This window comes from Phycodurus eques, chromosome 1, assembly GCF_024500275.1.
Source record: "Phycodurus eques isolate BA_2022a chromosome 1, UOR_Pequ_1.1, whole genome shotgun sequence".
Taxonomy (NCBI): domain Eukaryota; kingdom Metazoa; phylum Chordata; class Actinopteri; order Syngnathiformes; family Syngnathidae; genus Phycodurus; species Phycodurus eques.
The window spans coordinates 6634302-6656321 of record NC_084525.1 but is presented as its reverse complement, the minus strand read 5'-3'; the positions used below and the strand labels follow the sequence as shown (position 1 = coordinate 6656321).

The 22020-nt window shown below is 43.0% G+C and overlaps 1 protein-coding gene across 1 annotated transcript in view; it reads left to right on the top strand.

Moving 5' to 3' along the window:
- The first annotated feature begins 1090 nt into the window (after positions 1-1090).
- Positions 1091-22020, top strand: part of LOC133401568 (semaphorin-3F-like) — a 33520-nt gene continuing 12590 nt past the window's right edge. The window contains exons 1-3 of the mRNA XM_061674734.1: positions 1091-1422; positions 6165-6301; positions 19721-19881. Of these exons, the coding sequence (XP_061530718.1) occupies positions 1403-1422; positions 6165-6301; positions 19721-19881 (318 nt within the window). The 5' untranslated portion in view covers positions 1091-1402. The remainder of the gene's footprint in view (positions 1423-6164; positions 6302-19720; positions 19882-22020) is intronic.

Here is a 22020-nt window from a genome sequence, read left to right as displayed (position 1 = left end):
GCATATATTTTCGCAGCTCAAACATGTAGTTATTTGTAGGCATAAGAAAGATGCCAGCGCAAGGAAGTAGCTTCCATTTTTCCAGGTCGTAGAAGTGGTATTTGATTGACAGTTGAGTGAGGCACGGTTTCAGCACATTCAGCATTGGGGACTGGAGACAACGGGTGGATTTTTCACAATTTTGAAGCCTCGTTTTATACTTTTCTTTTCTTTTTAAGCATTCAAATTTGGCAGGATTGATAACAACACTCTTCTTCGTGTTGTGTCAAACTTACAAGACATTTATTTCACTTTACAGGGACCTTATGTGTAAAAATAACACCAATAGTATTGATGTGTAAAATTGTTAAATTGACCATATTTGGATGTACGCGTTTCTGCCCGACAGCAACAATATACGATATATTTTAATTGAATCATTAAGTACAGCTTCACCCCCACTAGATTTAAGCAGTGTTATTATTCAAACTGTGTATAATGTTATAGTGGCTAACAAAAAAATATGAACTAATATACTTTTGGTGATTAAAACCGCTACCTTGTTGTTGACTTAGTTCTCCTATGCTATTTTCTGAGTCGGTACTTGTCGTAGCCTACAACGTGTAAGAACCAGTGACCTATAACGTCTGCTTTTAAATCCAGGCTGCAAAGACTCTTTAGACAAGGATGGACATCCAGTCTTCACCCCACCCAGCCTACTTGCTTCTTTTGTCACCGTTGCCATGCACGCTGGAATCAGCCACTGTGGAATCCTGGGTATTTTATTTTATTTTATCTTATTTTTTTATTTATTTTGCCCGACCTGGCTTGCAAAAGTAATAACGGTGACCAAGAAGTGCGCCACAGAACAGCTGCACATTCATATAAAACAGCAGCCTCGCTAAATTATTAACTTTTCCAATAGACAAATGTTGAGGTGACTTTTTTTTTTTTTTTTGGTTTTTGTTTGCAGCAGGCACGGCTACTGATGCGTTCAAGTGCAGCAGGGACGGGGTTAATCCGATATCCCATATGCTGCAGCAGGAGGTTGGGTCCAACAGGAGAGGGAAGTCTGAGGCTGAGGCTGGCGGGGAGCAGAGCAGAAGGGACAGCGGGGGGACTCACCACGCACACCTGCACCTGGTCGCTCCATTTCCACTCGCTTCTTCTTCTCTTCCAAAAAAAGCGTCAGGCGGAGGGATCTCGTCCACGCGGATGCCTTCCTAAAGTTTGCCAAAAGGATTTTGTTCCCCTCATGTGAACCAAAAGTCGTCTCATAGCGAAAGGCGAAGAGAGCACTCTTTTCTTCTCCAGAGGTATTATTTTTTTGGGGGGGGAATAACAATTCAAACAAAAACGTTTTTTTTTTTTTTTTTTTTTTTTTTCTCTCTTGGAACGACTCGTGAGGGAATGTGGCAACTTTATGGATCGTGGACTTCAAAGGTAAGACTTTTTTTGGGTTTAACTTTTAACCGGCGTTCGGTTACTGTGTGTGTGTGTGTGTGTGTGTGTGTGTGACTGAACATTTTTATTTTTTTTATTTTTTACTCGATCGGCTTCCTCTTTCTCTATTTCTGGATGGTTTGACTTCACAGGTACACTGCACCCGGCATGCGGTCAGAGCTCGTCCTTTAATTATTTGATTGGACTCGAAACCTCACTAAAGTATATGATTACAAGACATGGCCCCCAATCTGGCCTGTAGTTAACACCCAGCTGTCAAAACCACAGCAAGCACACACACACACACACACGCGCGCGCGATGGCGACTCACTTGATATTTTCTCCATGAAGTGTTCTAAAAACAAAAGCTGCGTTTGTACATTAACACACGCTTTAGGCGTCCGACTTCAAATGCGTCGTGACGGATTATTTGTCTTTTTATTTCTGGTTGTATTTCACGGAGGTCCTTTTGAAGTGGGGATTTATTTTAAAGCAGCGGTGTCAAGCTCATTTTTTGTCAAGGGCCACATTGTAGTTATGGTTTTCCCTCGGAGGGCCATTACGTCTGTGAACCCATATAACTATATGATGGCCGCATATTACTACACATACACTACGAATTGATGGATAACTGGTTTTGAAATCAGAAAAAGTAAAACGTTGCTTGTTCTACTATTAATCCATGTATTTTAAAAGGGGGATCGGTAACAACAAAAAAATGCTTGCAATAGCTTAATGTTATTAAAAGTGAAGACAATTTGCAGTTTTGGTATTTTAGCAAGATACATAACGTCCACACACATGATTTGCTCTTGCGGGCCAAGTTAAATGATCCGGCGGGCCTGATCTGGCCCCCGGGCCTTGAGGTTGACACCTGTGTTTTATAGTGACAAGTACTGTTCTGTGGTTTTTGACGTCACATCGCCTGGGGTACGATTAGAGGTGCTACATGGGCATGGGAGCAGGAGTTCAGAACATTCAGAGAGGGATTTCCCCTCTCCTGTTAAAATATCATGAATTTTAAAAAAACAACAACATTTTTACCAATTGTCGATCAAGAACTTGAGTCAAAACCCAAACCCTAACCAAAGCAGAAACTTTTGAGGGTAGCACTCCCAAACTATTACATGTGAAACTGCACCTATTTTCGATTCACCATTCAGAAATTTACCTACTTGTGATCACCCCCCCCCTGTGGAAAAAACTCCCCTATCGATTTGTGTGCTCCTGCGCCATCTTGTGGCATTTTAGGGTGTTTCGGAAAGGAGAAGAAAAACCGCGAATAGGTGAGTTTTTCAGCAATTAACAGAGGATAGGTTCAACAGTTTTTTTTTATTATTATTAAAACACTTGTTAAACTCATTGTAAACATATTTCAACACACAAAAACCGAATTGCAAGCCTAAAATGTAAGGAAAATACGTTGTGTACAGTATTGTAGGGTCTGTATACGGTACATCAGGCGATTTCCAACCTTTATGGAGCCTAGGCACATATTTTACAATTGAAAAATCTCACGACAGACCAACAAACAAAAATGTCACAAAAAGCGGATACATTAATTACTGAATGTACTTCCTGCCGTCTAATAGAAGAGCATTTATTTGTTCTGTCTGTCACTGTGCCTCACTGGCATAAATAGATCAGAATCAGAATCAGAATCATCTTTATTTGCCAAGTATGTCCAAAACATGAACAAAGATCCATGATTTCTTGCAAATAATTTTTTTTTCGAGCAATTACGTAACGTCTTATAATTTCCCACGGCACTCCTGAAGAGCGCTCACGGCACACCGGTTGAGAATCACTGCAGTACATGCTTGTGTCTTTAAGAGATGGGGGACGAGTGGGCTGCTCTGTGATGTCACAGTCTGCTCGTGAGTGTCAATTTGTGCCAATCTGCGTATTTTTTTGCGCTCCTTCTGTAACACCGAAAAATGCAGCCAAGGCGCAATGTTAGCGGAGGAGTAGCTTGTTGATAACTGGCCGGCTTGTCAAAATGATTCAGAGAAAATTCCAAGTCGTTTTTTTGGCTGTGGCGGAAGATGGAGTCGTTTGAGATATACAGCACTGGAAGAAAATAAGAGACAGCTGCAAAATGATCAGTTTATCTGATCTTTGATATTAGAGGTATAGAAGTACCTCGACCTACGAGTTTTTGGAGACTGGTTTTTCAAACATTTTAGTTATGAGAACTTCATGGTGGCAGTGAACTTCAGTGCAAGCAGTAGTTTGGCAGATAGTGAACAATTCTTCAAAAAAGAGTCTTCGAGCTGTTTATAGCCACTCTCAGTTGAAGTTGAACTTTTCAAGTAAACAGAAATCAAAGAGAAATATGCGTTGTGTATTTAACCAAACCCCGTTAACTTTTTCTTTTGAAAGTCTGCTAGCTTGATGCTAACACACAATGCAAAACAATACTCGCGTAGTTAGTGTTGTGGAAATTATAAACCTTTAAACAGCTCAATTTGAACACAAACCGTAGCAACATATGTAGACGGAGCAGACAACAATACTCACAGGCATATCTTGTTTATCCTCAGCTTAAAACCACTTGCAGTTTAGTTGACAGTACATAGATTTGATGAAAAAGACTATGTACTATACGGCCCCCTGGTGGCCAAGATGCATACACCAGCGTGACCGACACAATGCCCATTGAATTATCATGAAGCACAAACGGTTTAATTCTTTATATTTTATTGAATTGTTATGACTATGTTTTTCTGAAGTACAAAAATGTACTGTAGTTGGTGTTTTTTGGGGAGCTGGAATGGCTTAATGACATTTTTATTCGTTTCAATGCGGAAAGATGATTTGAGAGATGTTGTAAGTTACGAGTGTGGTTGTGGAACACATTGAACTCGTAAGTCAAGGCACAACCGTATGTTTTAGTAAATTAAACTTTTTTTGTCTAATTTTGTGAACTATTTAAAACATACTGTAACTCCTAAATTCCCAAATACCAATATTGTCTTTTTATTTGCAGAAAATGAAACATTTTCAAAATACTTGGAAAGGTCCAGTGTTCCCCCCCGCCCCAGCTCTTAATTATTATTCATTTGTTTGTTTTTGTATCACTCAGGTAAAACCATAATACAATATCTAATAGGAAATTAGTAAATGGTGTTTTTACGTTTTGGGAAGGCGTTCTGGTACATTTTTTCCAAAATCAAATAATCTGTAAGTCATTTAAGGGTAGGGTTGTAAGATACATTTGAAATGATATTAAAGTGCGCTGGGATCATACTTTATGGTGCAGTCACGGTTTAAACTATTAATGTTGTCATTTACTTGCAGATTTTTCCTATTTGTGTCAGGGCTTGGGTCCCTAACCCCCTTGAATAGGTATATTTGCGTGGATCGTTTGAATATGATTTGTAAGATTCTAACTGTTGTCAAACGTTGCCGAAAAGCAGTGCGCACCGCGCCTCTGCGGGCCTCGGTCCCCAGGATGTCACGAGAGCGAGAGATGCCCGCGGGATGGCTTATCGGCCGAGCAAACTGGGAGACAATTTAATGGACTCAGCTTTTAGTATTCATAATTTATATGGGATACTCTCCGGCAAAGTGCAGCTGCATAATGAATGCTTGAGTTAAGGTCTTGGTTTCAACACCCCGAAAGTGTCAGAAATAGTTGGTGCGAGGGCTCCCTGCGTCTTTGAACTGTCAACTCTCTGCCTCGTCAGCTTCCAGCTGTCTGCACTGATGAGTCACAACCGCGGCGAGGCAAAGAGAATAGCCGATGGCCGTCTTGTTTCATGTTCTGCGCGTGACAAACATCCATACACAGTGGTGCCTTGAGATACGAGTGATCCTACTTGAGTTCGGGGCTTGAAGCTCTCTAATGCCGCTTCTGGTTGAAGTGTACCGTCAAACTAAATATAATATATATATATATATATATATAAGAGAGAATTACATGTTGAGTTTTTGAAATGACCAAAAAACTTTGCCTTAAGAGTGCCCCCACTAGCTTAAGACTAACACGTAATGGAAAAAGCCATTGACGGTCTAACACTTAGCGTCGATAGCCATGGTGTTATAACCCTTGAGGCAACTGATATTTGACCATAAATGGTGGAGCAACACATGCAGACAGACAATAGCACAATACTTTCAGGCATTTACTGTATATTCTTCATCATCTGTGAAAAATGACTCCTATTACTGCAGCTTACTGGGCTTAGTAAAATTGTTGATCATTGTTTTCCAAAGTAAAACGCAATGTTTGCAAATGTCTTCTTTTGATTATAAGCACAAAGATAATCGATTGGTCTGATGTCACGGAGGACAACAGAAATCAGAGAATATTTACTGTTGAGAGGCTGAAATTCTGAGAATTTATTCAAATGTAAGTTAAACAAGGTCTCGAAATGATTAACCGATTACCAAATACTTGTTGATTAATTTCATAATCGATTAGTTGTACCTCTACTCAGTACGCTGTAGAATTCGCATTTTCCACCGATCTATGCTTGTAGACACAATTATACAGTCTTGACACACACCTCACCACATTTACTCTTTAAATAAATAATGGGGCTGTCATATTTTCCAGCGCAGGTGTGAAGATTTGGACTGTAGCGTACGAGTTGCCTTATTGGACAGCTGCAGGCCGAACCTCTGATCAGAGACTTCAAAGAGAGCACAGCGAGAGCGTCTTTTTCTGTCTTATTCCTCATGGGGCACGCTATACTAATGTCTTTTTTCTTTTTTTTTTTTTTTTTTTTGTGTCCAGATTTAGATCTCTGTGGGCTACCTGTATGACTGTTACCATGACAACATCTGGAGCCCAACTCCTCCTGGTGGCCTTGTGTGTTTACAGAGGCCTGGGCCTGCAGCAGTCGGCGCCGCGGGTTCGCCTCTCCTTCAAAGGTGAGGAGCTGAAACGCTTGGCCATCTCTTTTTTTTCTTCTTCTTCAGTCACACTTGCACGGGCCTGCGCGCGTCAGGCTCGGCTTCCTCTTCATGCGTACGGTATATAAAGAGCGTGTTTCCTGCCACATGTCAAAAGGGTGCCACATTGGAAACAAAAGGTGGATATTACGTTTTTTTTTTTTTTTTTTTTTTTTTACTGGCAGGACCCTTCGTGAATACGTCCACACCCTGAAACTCACAGGCACTGCAGTCACACTCATCATTTCTTCACCGCTTTGACGTGTGAGGCAATGACACCAATTCAGCAATATAGGATCAAGGTCGAGCTAGATAACGCCGCGGTTTCAAAATGTGTTCAAGGCATTTGAGGTTTTTCCCGCAAATCTGCCTTCCCTACTCATCAAGTTAAAGGCAAGAAGTAGGCCTGTCACGATAACAATTTTTCTAAGGCAATATATTTCCCCCCAACACATACAGAAACATAATAATATAAATAAATATAAACGATATTATTGTTTTTTTTAATGCCGCTGAGATCATGAAAAATAAGACCCGCCCTTATTTTTTTATTATTATATTTTATTTTTTGCTTTTACATCATTATCTTTGTTGTTATTATTATTGTTGTTGTAATTTGGATTTCCTTTCTTGTTTCTCTATTAAACGTTTTTTTCTTTATTGTGATATGGATCCCCGTTGGTCTGAAATTAAAAATAAAGAGCTGCAAGACTAACCTGATTTACATGGAGCCTTATATTCCGATTATAATCGGTTTAGAAGCCCAAACCGAATGAAAATGCTCCATATAAACACCTCAATCGGAATAAACAGGCCAAATGGAATTTCATTCGGTTTCATAGGGGCGGAATATTCCTCCTGATAAATAACGTCACATGGCTGTTCCGATTAAATGTCGTGCGCATCATGTACACACCTGATCGGAATAGATCACGTCACATGTAAACAGTTGACCATAGATCTTCAATCGAAATGATTTCAATTGGAATGACAAAAAAAGTCTCCATGTAAACCTGGCTACTGTGTGGTTGGTTCGCTGAAGATGTTCGCTGTAGTCAACTACTTGCTGAATAACGTGTACCACTGAGGTTATTGCTTAATAAACGGCTAACTTTACCGTGTTTGATTTAATTGGGGACTAACACAATACAACTCGGAGAGGAACTGACATTTTACAACTTCGGCGCAGTGGAGCGAGCTGTTTTGCTCCTTAACTCGCTAGCACGTTAGCCTGCAGGCGAGCTCGTTAGCTTGTGACCGGGCTAATGTACATAAAAACAGTTAACTTTCCCTTAAGTATCTCTGTTGTGTGAATCTATGGACTGCACAACTCTGTCGGCTCACTCTGTGATCTGCACACCGGATCACCACAACGATGACCATTTATTGAGTCCGGAAAAACTATTGTTGCCCATTTTATTTATCGAACGATAAATCGATACAGTAATTACCACGACAGGCCGAGAGAGAAGTTAGAAATACTGCAGAGTGCTACCTCGGCTTACGGGTTTTTTCGAGATACGAGCCACTCGCCCAATTTTTTATTTTGTCTTGAGCTGCAAGGAATTGTTTTGGTTCTGAGCATTAGATCGTGGCAGTGAACTCAAAGCAACTCACTTCACCACAAGCAGCAGTCTGGCACATCGTGAACAGTTCGTCAAGTGGTTGCTTCAAGCTGTCGATCGTCCCTCCCAGTTGATGTTGAACTGTCACACTAAACATAAAACAAAAAATTACATGTTGTGTATTTAGTCTCATTCACTGGTAGCTGAGTTTAAAGCAGAGTTCCCCATCTTGCCAGCCATTTTAGAGTATTATATAATATGTATAACATAAGCACCAAACCAAAAAGAAACAGCAGAAAGTTTGTGTCTATCTTTTTTGGTACATTTCTTTAGTATAATCCTGCAAAAGTTGAATAAAGGCATCTGGACTGGTCTTGCTTGTTGAAGACGTTTCACCTTTGATCAAAAGGCTCCTTGAGTTCTAAATTTCCGGTGTGTAGTCCCTCTATTTATGCCTCAGTGGGTGTCTCCCCTGGCTGTGGTCAACAATAGGGTATTTTGGTTGCCCAGTGTACTTAGTGAAACGACCGTTCTACATAAGTCGTTCACTCGCCTTGTGGCAAAACAGGGCATTGGGACCACTCTTCCCATTGAAGAGGACATCTTTGAGGGGAGAGATTACGGGCAATGCCTCAAACCTCCTCCTCCGTTTATAGACCGATTTTCCAGTTGAACATAGATGGCTTCTTTTACACCGCTTTCAAACCAGCAGTCCTCCCTATCCAGAATTTAGTCTCAAAGGAATGTCCCTTCTTCCTGAGATGCAGATGTATTGCTGATTCTGGACCTGAAAAAGCCACCCGTCGATGCTGTGCCACGCGCCTGTGCAGCGGCTGCTTAGTCTCGCCAATGTAGAGGTGGTTGCACTCCTCAATTCACTACACTGCGTAAACAACATTGCTGAATGTTCTCCTCTGGATTTTGTCCTTGGGGTGAACCAGCTTCTGTCTGAGTGTGTTAGTGGGTTTGAAATGCATTGGGATGTTATGGCCGGAGAAAATCCTTCTGAGTTTCTCTGATAAACCAACAACGTAGAGGACCAGAACATTCCGCCTCCTGTTTCTGTCTTCGGCAGGGCCTTTGTCAAAAATCGTCCAAGAGAAGAAGAACCACAACACCCGTGCCTGAAGATAGGAACAGTAGGCGGAATGTGCTGGTCCCCTACGTGGCTGATTTGTTTTGCCTGTTTACATTCTATTTATGCTATGTTTGATGTACAATACTATAGATTGCTATTTTTTATTTATAAATTTTTTTTTTTTAATCGTGTTTTTGGAACAGATTATTGGCATTTGAGACAGTGTTCTGGGTTATGAGTCACAGAACGAATTAAACTAGGCACCACTGTCATTTTGTTTTCTTCCGGACAAGACACTCCTCACACAGGACTTCAGCTTTTAGACGGTATATTAGCAGTTCATCGCTGAATAATAATAATAATAATAATTAATTATCTGTTAAATAGCCAACAGCTGCACGAAATGAAAGTAATGCTTTCATGCCTTGAAATCAACTATTTTGATCATTTGATTTAGTGAGCAGTCAGGTGCAGACAAGCACTGCACATCATTGAATTATGGTTTCAATACATTATTAGGGGTTCAAATTAGGGTTTCAAGCCATGTTAAGGGTTTCAAATGAGTAGTTCCAAAACAGGTGTAGTTTCACATAAGGGTTTCAAGACAGGGTTACGGTTAAGAGCAAATGTTTAGGGTTCAAGCCAGGGATAGGGTTCCAAATCAGGGTGTCAGTCCTGGGTTGGGATTTCAAATGAGCTTTATTTTTTCCCAGCCAGAGTTTGGGTTTCAAATTAAGGTTTCAAGCCTGGTCTAGTATCGTGAGTTGCTCTGTGATTCTCACTTCTTGTGCTAACTTGATATCAGATGTGTTCTGGCTGGTCCACCAACATTATTGACCAAGAGAGTATGGGATATGACGTCGCCGTAGCAACAAGAAGAAACACAATTCTGCTTATTACAAGCAAGTGTGCCAGCCACATGATTTTGTTGTTGGTATGATTAGCGCATTATGGTGCTTTACTGTTAAACATATGAGCATGGCTAGGATCAAAAAGAGTGTTGGAAGATTTTTGCTGTACATATCGCGTCACCTCGTAAAAGAATCAGATGAATGAGATTTATGACATTCTTCCGCATTTAACACATTTTTGTCTCAAGTTTTGACAGGTCAGCGGGTGAGCGGTTTTGATCTTTAAAGTGGAATTAAGGTGAGAGTGGTTCGTAAGATGTGTTTGACAATTGGCAGCTGGAGACTTGTTTTGAATTCTGCCTTTTTGATGAGAAGGTAAACAGTTGTCTGCATGCTCGATTCTTGTTATGACCTCAGAGGCTAATTCCCTCTCTGTAAACAGCTTATATGTGCATGCCGATGTGTTTTCAGTAGAACTTCGCAAATCCTTAAGTGTGCTCTTTAGCACGTTTCTCTGTGCAGGAAGTCCCCATTTGTACAAGAGCTCTTAATACCAGGGGCAGATTTGGTCATTTGGGCGCCCAACGCAAAGTCAGTTATGGGGCCCTCTACATTAACGTACTGCAAAGATTTTGAATGTTAATGCTTATTAGCGTCAACTAAAAAGTGTGAATTTGAGAAAATTCTCCTATATCGTGTGCTAGCTAGATGAAGTCCTTAAAATCTTATGCCTACACACAAATCCGTTTGAGCTGTGGAAAAAAAAAATCCACTTAAAGCCAATCAAAGCAGCTCCTCTCATTCCCTTTAAACACATCTCTGTGTGGAAGAGGACGATGCGTTATCATGCGTGACTGCTTTCTCGTTGTCACTGCTCTTGGCTTGTGTGGCAACAGACAGTGTGAGCGGGGGTGAGCGTGTGACACAAGACTAAAACAAAAACAACTGCTTTGATTGAAAGAAAACTTTATTCATCAGTTTTTATGAGACATTTTGGGGCTCCAGGCAGGGTGTGTTTTCCAAATGGTAAGTCGGCCCCTGCATAACACACACGAGGGGGCACGTCCACAACAGCTGGGAGGTGTTCACTTATTGGCTTGTTGCTTTGGTAGCCGCGCTCCCAAACCGCACTGACCCTTCCCCCTAATACCAAACAGAAAAGGCCAAAAGTTGGATTCAGTCCAAATGTTTTCTGCGACTCCAAGGATTTATTGTTCATTGTTTGCCACAGCGAGTCTCTTTGTTCTCTGAGGCGCCTGCGGAGGAGGTTGCAGTGCCGCCGAGGGCCCATGTGACTCCTTTGAGCTGGCCTGAGTGACACCCTCAGAGTCTAAAGGCCCGGGATGTCGTATTGTTCCCTCGCTAGCCTCTGTTATTTGCTCTTGAACGGGAGGTAGGCAGGGTGGAATTAGTCAGCGAAACGTGCCATGTAATGGAAGTTGGAGACCTGTGTCTGAACCCATCATTAGTGGCAGTATGTTGTAACCCGAGAACTGGGAGTGACCCAGTTGTAGCGTCATACTTGAATCGTGTGTCCTTCCCAGTGTTTCCCTATCAGTGTCAGAATGTTCTCAGGGCTTCTCTGGATGTTTACCCGATGATGGCAATACATTGTTGGCTATTTTGGGAGACGTGTATAGGGGTGTGGCATGTCCACATTTAGGCCTTTGAATTAATCTCGACCATTCATCCTGTGTTTACCTCACAAAAGTGGCGGACGTCATCCCGCCTCCCGCGTCGGCCGGAGATCCGATTGCACGGACTATTTTTGTCGCACCTTGACTATATCCTGTTTAACGTTGACCCCCCCTGCAAAGGAAGAAGTTGCCCACTTTGATGTAAATAAAGATTCCGCGTTCCTCAATCCCTGTAAGCCAGCTTCTGAGGGTTATTTGTGACCATTTGTCGTGACATAAGCTGGCTGTCTTTAACAGGGCCTGATATGATGCGCACATATGGAGGGGATATTGAACACGGACCACAGGTGTGTGTGTGTGTGTGTGTGTGCGTGTGTGTGTTAGAGTTAAAATTACTTGAATGGTATCGAAGAGACCTGGATAAGATGAAAGATTGCTTGACTGATTGAGCTTTGAACATGCAGTACAAGAAACAAAGAAATAAAAATTCTACAATATGTATATCCCTTACGAAAACATTGTGTACTGCCAGTCCAAAAGAGAGTCGGAGAAGTAAAAACTTCCCTTCCTCGGACCCCGCCACCTTTATCTAATATAAATTATTCATCAAGAACTGCTATTCGAAGTACATACAGACATTGGATGTAAAAAGTCTACACACCCCTTTTCTTACTCATATTTTATAAATCATCGCTGTCACAAAAAATAAAAAGTTTCCAAACACCGCTTTGTTCAGGTTGGTGCAATACCATTATGTTCAATCGCTAATTTAATATGCTAAAAAAAAATAATCGGTAATTTATTACGCTGTCATTGATTAAAATGGTAAAACGGCCAGCCGTCCTCTTCACCATCTTCGCTGACGCCAACCACCCAAATGTATAAGAAGCCTTCAAAATACTGAACAAAAGCAAACACCTGTTTCGTCATCTTCCCAAACACTTTTCAAAGGTCTTCGAGCCATGAGCGATTCAATGAAGAAAACGATGCGCTGAATCCCGTGCATTAGGCGGAAATATATCTGCACGCACTTACCTCTGTATGGCTCATGCGACTTCCTTCTGTAACGAAGCACGATCACGTGATCGAGTTTAACAAAACAAACCTACTCCAATGTATCCAAAGTCACTCTTTCCACTAGTTATTGTCTAAAAAAAACATACTTTTAACATAGGCGACAATTACGCCACTTTTTGAATGACATTTTGAATGTTCATTTGTTCTCAAGCTATTTTCACCACTTTAAATTGTTTAATATTGCATCGAAATAACAGACAAAGTGGGGACAGACCAATAGTATTGATTTGTGAGGCACCTAAAAACATGTGTTAGTACAACAAATTGTGGTCGTCTTCTGTTGCTGATGTGTCAGTCACATGGGTTTTGACCTCAATATGGGCGGGCCAAAATCTAGCTGAAAATCAAATATGTCAAGCCTAAAATTACTACGGTCTATTTGCTGGCATTTTTTTCTGCAGACATGGTTTTTAAGTCCAGAACTATAGAATAAGTGCCAATTTTCGCAGTATTAGATTTGATCAAACAGGAACTATTCCCCCCAACCCAAAACCTACTCAACAGTCTAATTAGTCATTAGTCAATATACAGTAAATGTGAGATGTACAGTAATGTATATTTTCTGTGTTCCTTTTTAAATTGAATTGCAACTGTCACAATGAATTGTCTGATGTAAGCGTGCAACCAAATGACACAGTGTGGCAGAGTACATTTTTCTCCCAGCAGATGGAAATTGCTCAATCAGAGCTTTCAGGAGAAGAAAAAAAAAATGCAGAGTACATTTTCCAGCAGCGTGTCTTTACAGGTTCCGCTCGGCTGAACACAATCCTGATCTTAAGAATTTGCCTGGCTGACCGGCGTTTCTTAAGGGACTTGCATTTTTTCCCCCGGCTAACACCAGCGGGCATTTTGCTGCCTTCACCTCAATCATACAGTCAGGACACATAAAATATTCACATCCTAAAAGCAAATATGTTTCTTAAAACGCTCGAAGTTGAGTTATATTTAATCACCTGCATGCATTTTCAGGAGAATAAGTGGGAAGGCTGTTGTTTCAGGGGCATTAGGAATATTTCAGCAACCTTTGCTTAAAGCTATTAAAATAATACTTGGAAAATCATTTCGATGGTACATCAACTTGTAAAAAGAAGACGATTGTCTCTTGTCGTTGCTATGGTGACACCAGACCACCCACTGAAGTGGTGTATAATAGGGCACCTCTCATATTACATTAGCACTAACATTACTTTTCGTATTTATGCATAGTCAGTGTTGCCACGGTTACCTCAAAAGTAACCTGATTGCTAAAAACTCCTTTAAAAAGTCACCTAGTGACTGTACTGATTACACCACTTGATTTTCAAACTAACTTAGGTTACAAATTACCGTGTTACATTCAGCAGCTGCATCAGGCACATTAACCAGGATACATGAAGTACATGTTATCAGACACAACTTTACGCTGGCCGAGACAGGGCACGACAATTGCAAACACAAACCACAACACGACATTAAACTCAGAACGAAAACGGAAATGGCACAACACAACACAATGTTGTGGCGTTTGTGGCAATTGCAATTGTTGTGACCTGTTTCTGCCAACTTAAGCGCGGACACAATAACGCAATATGTTTCCGACTTACGGACATAAATCCTAGCACTCGCTTGGCTAGCGTAGCACCAAGCTTAGCATAATAGGGTAATGATGATAATTTTTGCTTGTACGTGAAATAATACCAGCTCCGTAACTGAAATAACTGTGTTAATCAAAATTTTAGAACTTAGTGCTCCTCAACCGCTATTTTTCCCGCTCGCTCTACGTTGACGTCATTCATAGGGCCGGGTTTTGTTGAGAACTCCTTGATTCGATTCAATATCGATTCTTTACGTTGCGATTGAATTTGATTTTGATTCTTCAGCTTGTGATCCGATTCTATATTGAGTTAATTGCTTTGATGTTGATTCAGTAAGAAGTAGAACTACACAAAGAGTACTGCTTTAGACCTGTGGACAGTTTTCACAGATTAATTTTCATGTGGTATGTCACCTCACAGTTTTGTACAATAAAACATCTGACTTTTTTTTTTTTTTTTTACACACAGTAATAACTTGTCTATGTGTATGAAGAAATTGTGATGGAAAATAAACATTTATGCCTGCAACAGCTTACGCGCCATCTTTTTCAAGATGGCGCCTACCAGTGTGGCCGCCTCGGTAACGCGCTCTCTAGTATTGTCTTCGTTTTTGTGTTTTTCGTCCGTCTTTGGAGACCTTACACGACTCACTTACACAAGGGGAGACCTGCTAACCATCAAGGAGGCTACTCCGGACTTTCTGTCACCAACTTTCGAAAATCCGCTCAGTTTTTTCCCCGAGTTACTCACCGGAGCGGCGTCCGCGGTTTTCGGCGCATGGATGCGGAAGCGGCGCCACAGAGGAAAACGAGCCGGAATTCAGGTGAAACTCCGCAAGAGAGGACACAGATTGGCCTTCCCGTCGATCCACCTCGCGAATGTACTCTCCCTACCCAACAAAATGGACGAGCTTCATCTTCTGTTAAAGACCAGTAAAGACTTCGGACGTTCCGCGGCCATGTGCTTCACGGAGACCTGGCTTTGCGACGCTGTACCCGATGGCGCCGTCACGCTTCCCGGCTTCAACATTCATCGAGCGGACCGCGACATGGAATCATCGGGAAAAACGAAGGGCGGCGGGATATGCCTCCATATAAACGAAAAATGGTGTACGGACGTCACGGTGCTCAGCACACACTGCAGCCCGCATTTGGAGTCGCTGTTTCTGAACTGTAAACCATTTTACGCGCCACGTGAGTTTGCATCGTTTATACTGGCTGGAGTCTATATCACACCGCAAGCTAACACGAGCGCCGCATTGCTAACGCTCGCCGAACAAGTCAACGAAATTGAAAAAAAAACACCCTGACTCACCCCTCCTTATTCTCGGGGACTTTAACAAAGCTAAACTCAACCACGAACTCCCTAAATACAAGCAGCACATCGACTGTCCTACCAGGGAAAATAATACTTTAGACCACTGCTACACTACGGTAAAAAACGCATACCGTGCTATACCTCGTGCAGCCCTGGGCTCGTCTGATCACTGCTTAATTCACTTAATACCGACGTACAAGCAAGAACTTAAATGTGCGAAGCCTACAGTGAAAACAGTCAAAAAGTGGACCAATGAAGCAAAGATGGAACTTCAAAGCTGTTTAGACTGCACAGACTGGAGTGTCTTTGAAAATTCAGCTGGCAGCCTGGATGAATATACGGACACTGTCACATCCTATATCAGTTTCTGTGAAGAGGTTTGTGTACCAACAAAATCATTTCGGACATTCAACAACAACAAGCCGTGGTTCACTGCTAAACTTAAGCAGCTTCGCCAAGCTAAGGAAGATGCATATCAGAGCGGGGACAGGGCCCTGTATAATCGAGCTAGAAACCAGCTTACTAAAGAAATTAACATTGCAAAGAGGATCTATGCAGCAAAGTTGGAAAAACAGTTTAGCGCGAACGACTCGAAATCAGTCTGGCGTGCATTCCAATCGCTGACTAATTACAAGCGACGATCCCCCCAAGCTGAGAACAATAGCACACCAGCCAACGACTTGAATACCTTCTATTGCAGATTTGAAAAGGACAGTTTCACTCCACACACCAACCCGGCCGCACCCGCGACCACAACCACACCTCTGACTTCTGCGTTAACCATCCATGAACAGGATGTGAGACGCATCTTCAAACAACAGAAGATTAACAAAGCAACAGGACCGGACCATGTGTCCCCATCCTGCCTCAAAGTCTGCGCGGACCAGCTCGCTCCAGTCTTCACTCAGATCTTTAACAGATCTTTGGAAATGTGCGAAGTTCCATCCTGCTTCAAACGCTCCACCATCATTCCAGTCCCCAAGAAACCTGCAATCTCTAGTCTGAATGACTACAGGCCTGTCGCTTTGACATCTGTGGTCATGAAGTCCTTTGAACGTCTCGTGCTGGACCACCTCAAGAGTGTCACAGGTCCCCTGCTGGACCCCCTGCAGTTTGCCTACCAAGCGAACAGGTCTGCGGATGATGCAGTCAACATGGGACTGCACTTCATCCTAGAACACCTCGACAGTGCAGGGACCTACGCGAGGATCCTGTTCGTGGACTTCAGCTCAGCGTTCAACACCATCATCCCTGAACTCCTTTCAACCAAGCTTCTCCAGCTCAGCGTCTCACCTGCCATCTGCCAGTGGATTTACAGCTTTCTGACGGGCAGGACACAGCAGGTCAGGCTGGGGGAGGCAACCTCATCCACACGCAGCATCAGCACTGGGGCGCCCCAAGGTTGTGTCCTCTCTCCGCTGCTCTTCTCTCTCTACACGAACGACTGCACCTCAGCAAACCCGACTGTCAAGCTCCTGAAGTTTGCAGATGACACCACTGTCATCGGCCTCATCAAGGACGGTGACGAGTCTGCATATCGACAGGAAGCGGAGCGGCTGGAGCTGCGGTGCGGGCGACACAACCTGGAGCTGAACACGCTCAAGACGGTAGAGATGATCGTGGACTTCAGGAGGCATCCTTCGCCACAGCTGCCCCTCACGTTGTCCAGCTGCCTTGTGTCAACCGTCGAGACCTTCAAGTTCCTGGGAATTACAATCTCTCAGGACCTGAAGTGGGCGAACAACATCAACTCCGTCCTCAAAAAGGCCCAGCAGAGGATGTACTTCCTGCGGCTTCTGAGAAAGCACGGCCTGCCACCGGAGCTGCTGAGACAGTTCTACACAGCGGTCATCGAATCGGTCCTGTGTTCTTCCATCACAGTCTGGTTTGGTGCTGCTACAACAAAGGACAAGCTCCGACTGCAACGGACAATCAAAACTGCTGAAAGGATTGTCGGTAACCCCCTACCCACCATTGAGGACTTGCACGCTGCCAGAACTAAGACAAGGGCGTGCAAAATCCTCTCGGACCGTCTGCACCCCGGTCACCAGGCTCTTCCAGCTCCTTCCCTCAGGTAGGCGCTACCGATCAACGCTAACTAGAACTAGTAGACATTCCAACAGCTTCTTCCCTCTTGCGATCAACTTCTTAAACACCTAACCTATAATTCCATTACAACAAGCTGGCAATTTTTTGACTTGAGTTCGTTGTCACATTTCTGTGGGGCCAATTATTTATTACTTGTGCACTCACTGTAGTTGTCTCGCCATGCTGCACTATTTGCATATACTGGCCACTCATGCCAGAGTAGCATCTGCTCCATTTGCACACTGATTGAGGAGTATCTGTAACATTTGCACAACCGACATTGTCCCAGATGATCGCACTACTTGTCACTTTAAACCGCATACGCTCCTTGAAGTCTCAGCGCCCTTTGCACAATGGTCATTGCACCGGACTATTGCAATATTAGTCGTTCGAACTGCTCTAAGTGCTAGAGGACTCTGCATCTTTTTGCACAATTGTTTTTTGTCAATGTCTTTATGTCCCCAAAGTGTTCTGTAAATTGACTGTTTGTTGTACTAGAGCGGCTCCAACTACCGGAGACAAATTCCTTGTGTGTTTTGGACATACTTGGCAAATAAAGATGATTCTGATTCTGAAAAGATGACACATTTGTGTATTACAAGTGTTCAGGAATTACACGTTTCCAAATTGATGCTAAAGACCAAATTCTAAGTTTGAAGGTGCTGGCTTCACACTGCTGCTGCTTTCTTTAATCACTTTTTTGTCGTTGTTCGGTCGACCTCCGTCCGATATTGAATGTGGGGGGGGGGGGGGGGTGCATTGCGATGGCTCAATCGGTCGATATATTTACCCACCCCTAGTCATTCAAGCTACAGAGGACACATGAAAATTTGCCTCTCATCTAATAGTGCCATTTTGTATGTACCACATTGAAGGTTGACCCTCCTGTATAATTTTTTTTAAATAGAAAAAAATACAGTATCACATTTGTATTAAATATCTTTTGCTGTCCTTATTTTAAAAATTTTTAGATAATGGAAAAAATAGATATAATACGGGCTGTTCGGTCCCTGTATGACGTTTTTCAGAGTTTGGTCCGCATTGCCGGCAGTAAGTCGGATTCGTTTCTGGTGAGGGTTGGACTCCACCAAGGCTGCTCTTTGTCACCGAATCTGTTCATAACTTTTTTGGACAGAATTTCTAGACCCAGCCGAGGCGTAGAGGGGGTCCGGTTTGGTGGCCTCAGAATAGTATCTCTGCTTTTTGCAGATGTGGTTCTGTTGGCTTCATCAAGGCGCGATCTCCAATTCTCACTGGAGCGGTTTGCAGCCGCGTGTGAAGCGGGTGGGATGAGAATCAGCACCTCCAAATCTGAGACCATGGTCCTCAGTCGGAAAAGGGTGGCATGCTCTCTCCAGGTCGGGGATGAGATCCTGCCCCAAGTGGAGGTGTTCAAGTATCTTGGGGTCTTGTTCACGAGTGAGGTAAGAACGGAACGGGTGATCGACAGGCGGATCGATGCAGCGTCTGCAGTGATGCGGACTTGGTATCGATCCGTTGTGGTAAAGAAGGAGCTAAGCCGAAAGGCGAAGCTCTCGATTTACCGGTCGAGCTACGTTCCTACCCTCAACCTATAGTCACGAGCTGTGGGTTGTGACCGAAAGAACGAGCTCCTGGATACAAGTGGCCGGAATGAGTTTCCTCCGCAGGGTGTCCGGGCTCTCCCTTAGAGATAGGGTGAGAAGCTCGGTAATCCGGGAGGATCTCAGAGTAGAGCCGCTGCTCCTCCTCATTGAGAGAAGCCATATGAGGTGGCTGGGGCATCTGATTCAGATGCCTCCCGGACGCCTCCCTGGTGAGGGTTAGGGTTAACTGTCCCACCGGTACGTCTCTCGGCTGGCCTGAGAACGCCTCGGGATCCCCCTGGAAAAGCTGGATGAAGTGGCTAGGGAGAGGGAATTCTGGCCGTCCCTGCTAAAGCTACTGCCCCCGCGACCCGGCCTCGGATTAGCGGTAGAAAATGGATGGATGGATAGAAAAAATACATTATTTGTTATTTTATTATATTTTTGAATGGTTTATACTTACAGTGGGTCACACTGACCCATGAACTATCGTTAGTGTACAAAACACAACGTATAACAGTAAGGTTAAAATAAGCTACACTTTACAGCTGTAAGTTGAGCTAAAGAAATAAAATGACAAATTTTAATGTCGATAATGTATTTTTAAATGAAGTAGAAGCAAGTAACGGCAACACTTCTTTCACAGAGCTGATGGACACTAGGGCAGCACGACCCTTCAGTTTCTCCTTCAACACCAGTGACTACCGAATCCTCCTGATGGATCAGGACCAGGGGCGCCTGTACCTGGGCAGCAGGGAGTACCTGGTGGCTCTGGATATGCACAACGTCAACAAGGAGCCACTAATAGTACGCATACACGCACGCGCAAACACACACACACACACACACAGATTCAATTGATTGATTTATTATTGTGTGTTCAGCGTCAGTGGTGGTCCTACACTGAATAGCGCCCTGTGTGGTGATGCGAGATTGCCCCCCCACCCCCAACCACTTCATTTTTTTGACAGTTGGAAACAGTTTTAAAGCTTGCTACCGACACCTAGATTTAAGTTGAACTGCGACATCTCTTAAGTAAAGTGCCGTCTTGAGATACGAGTGAGCCGTGGTCCGAGTTTTTTTTTGTTAAGAGGAGTGGTTCTGAGTATTTTTTTCCTTTGTCTTGCAAGCAAAAAATTGTGATAAGAGCGCTGTACGGTGGCAGTGAATTCAACACTCTTCACAGCAAGCAGCAGTTTGGCAGATTCTTCAATTCTTCAAAAAAAAAAAGAGGCTTCAACCTGTTTATTGCCACTCCCAGCTGAAGTTTACTGTCAACTAAACATAAAACAAAGACAATCACACTTGTAGTTAAAATAACCGCCTAAGTTAGCATTAAAGTCTGCAAGCTTAGTGATAACATGTAATGGAAAACGGTCGTTGATAGGCTAAAAGTTGATTGATAGTTGCGGTGTTATAATCCTTTAAGTAACAAACATTTGAACCCAAAAGGTGGAGCCACACATGTAGACAGAAAATATCACAGTACTCACAGGCATATATTTTTTGGTCCTCTGCGAAAAACAACTAAAATTACTACAGTTTACTGAGTCGCTTACAGTAGTTGTGAAACTCTTCTTCGATTGTATCTGTATGACTGTAGTATACTGTCCTCTGGTGGCCGTTTCATGCACACTAAAAGGAGACAATGAATAAATCCTGATGCACAATTGAATCAAGTTATTACAATATGGTTTTATAAATTACAATATTATAGTGTGCTAATTTCCTTATTAAAAATCATCCAAAGAATTAAAAAACGGATTGGTCGTGGCCTGGGTTAAAAACGTCCAATACCAGCGCCGTTAACCTACAGGGTGCCGGTGTAAATTCAGCTACTATGGGTCGAAGACGAAGGAGATGTGTAAAGCGGGTTCTTCTTAGGCAGAATGAGAAGAGGAAAGAATGTTGAGACTTTGAATGTTGGGACTATGACAGGAAAAGCTCAGGAGTTGGTTGACATAATGATTAGCAGAAAGGTTAATATATTGTGTGTCCAGGAGAGCAGGTGGGAAGGCTTAAGTCTAGAAGTTTAGGGGCAGGGTTTAAATAATTTTACCAAGGTGTGGATGGGAAGAGAACTGGAGTAGGGGTTATTTTAAAGAGTTAGCTAAGAATGTCTTGGTGGGGAAATGAGTGTCAGATTGAGCAATGAGGCCGAAACTTGAAATTGAGAGTGTATAATGTATTTAGTGGCTATGCCCCACAGGTAGGATGTGACCTCGAGGTGAAAGGGAAATTCTGGAAGTAGCTCTGAACATTCCAGACAGAGAGAGAGTCGTGATTGGTGCGGATTGTAATGGACATGTTGGTGAAGGAAACGGGGGTGATGAAGAAGTGATGGGTAAATTCAGCATCCAGGAAAAGAACTTGGAGGGACAGATGGTGGTAGACTTTGCAAAAAAGATGGAAATGGCTGTAGTGAAAACCTTTTTCCGGAAGAGGCAGGGACATAGGGTGGCTTACAAGAGTGGAGGTAGAAGAACGCAGGTGGATAACATCTTGTGCAGACGATGTAATCTGAAGGAGGTTACTGAGTGTAAGGTAGGGGAGAGTGTGGCTAGACAGCAAAGGATGGTGATGTGTAAGATGACTCTGGTGGTGGGGAGGAAGATTAGGAAGACAAAGGCAGAGCAGAGAACCATGTGGTGAAAGCTGAGAAAGAAACGGTGTTATGTGGCTTTTCAAGAAGAGGTGAGACAGGCTCTTGGTGGACAGGAGGGGCATCCAGAAGACTGGACAACTACAGCCAAGATGAGCAGAGAGACAGGCAGTGGAGTACTTGGTGTATCTTCCGGTTGGAAAGGGTAGGAGACTTGGTGGCGGAACCACAAAGTACAAGGAAGTACAAGGTTAGCTAATAAGAAATGGGACTCTGAAAGGACTAAGGAGAGGAGAAAGCAATACAGGGATGCAGTGTAGGGGGAAGGTAGAGGTGGCAAAGGC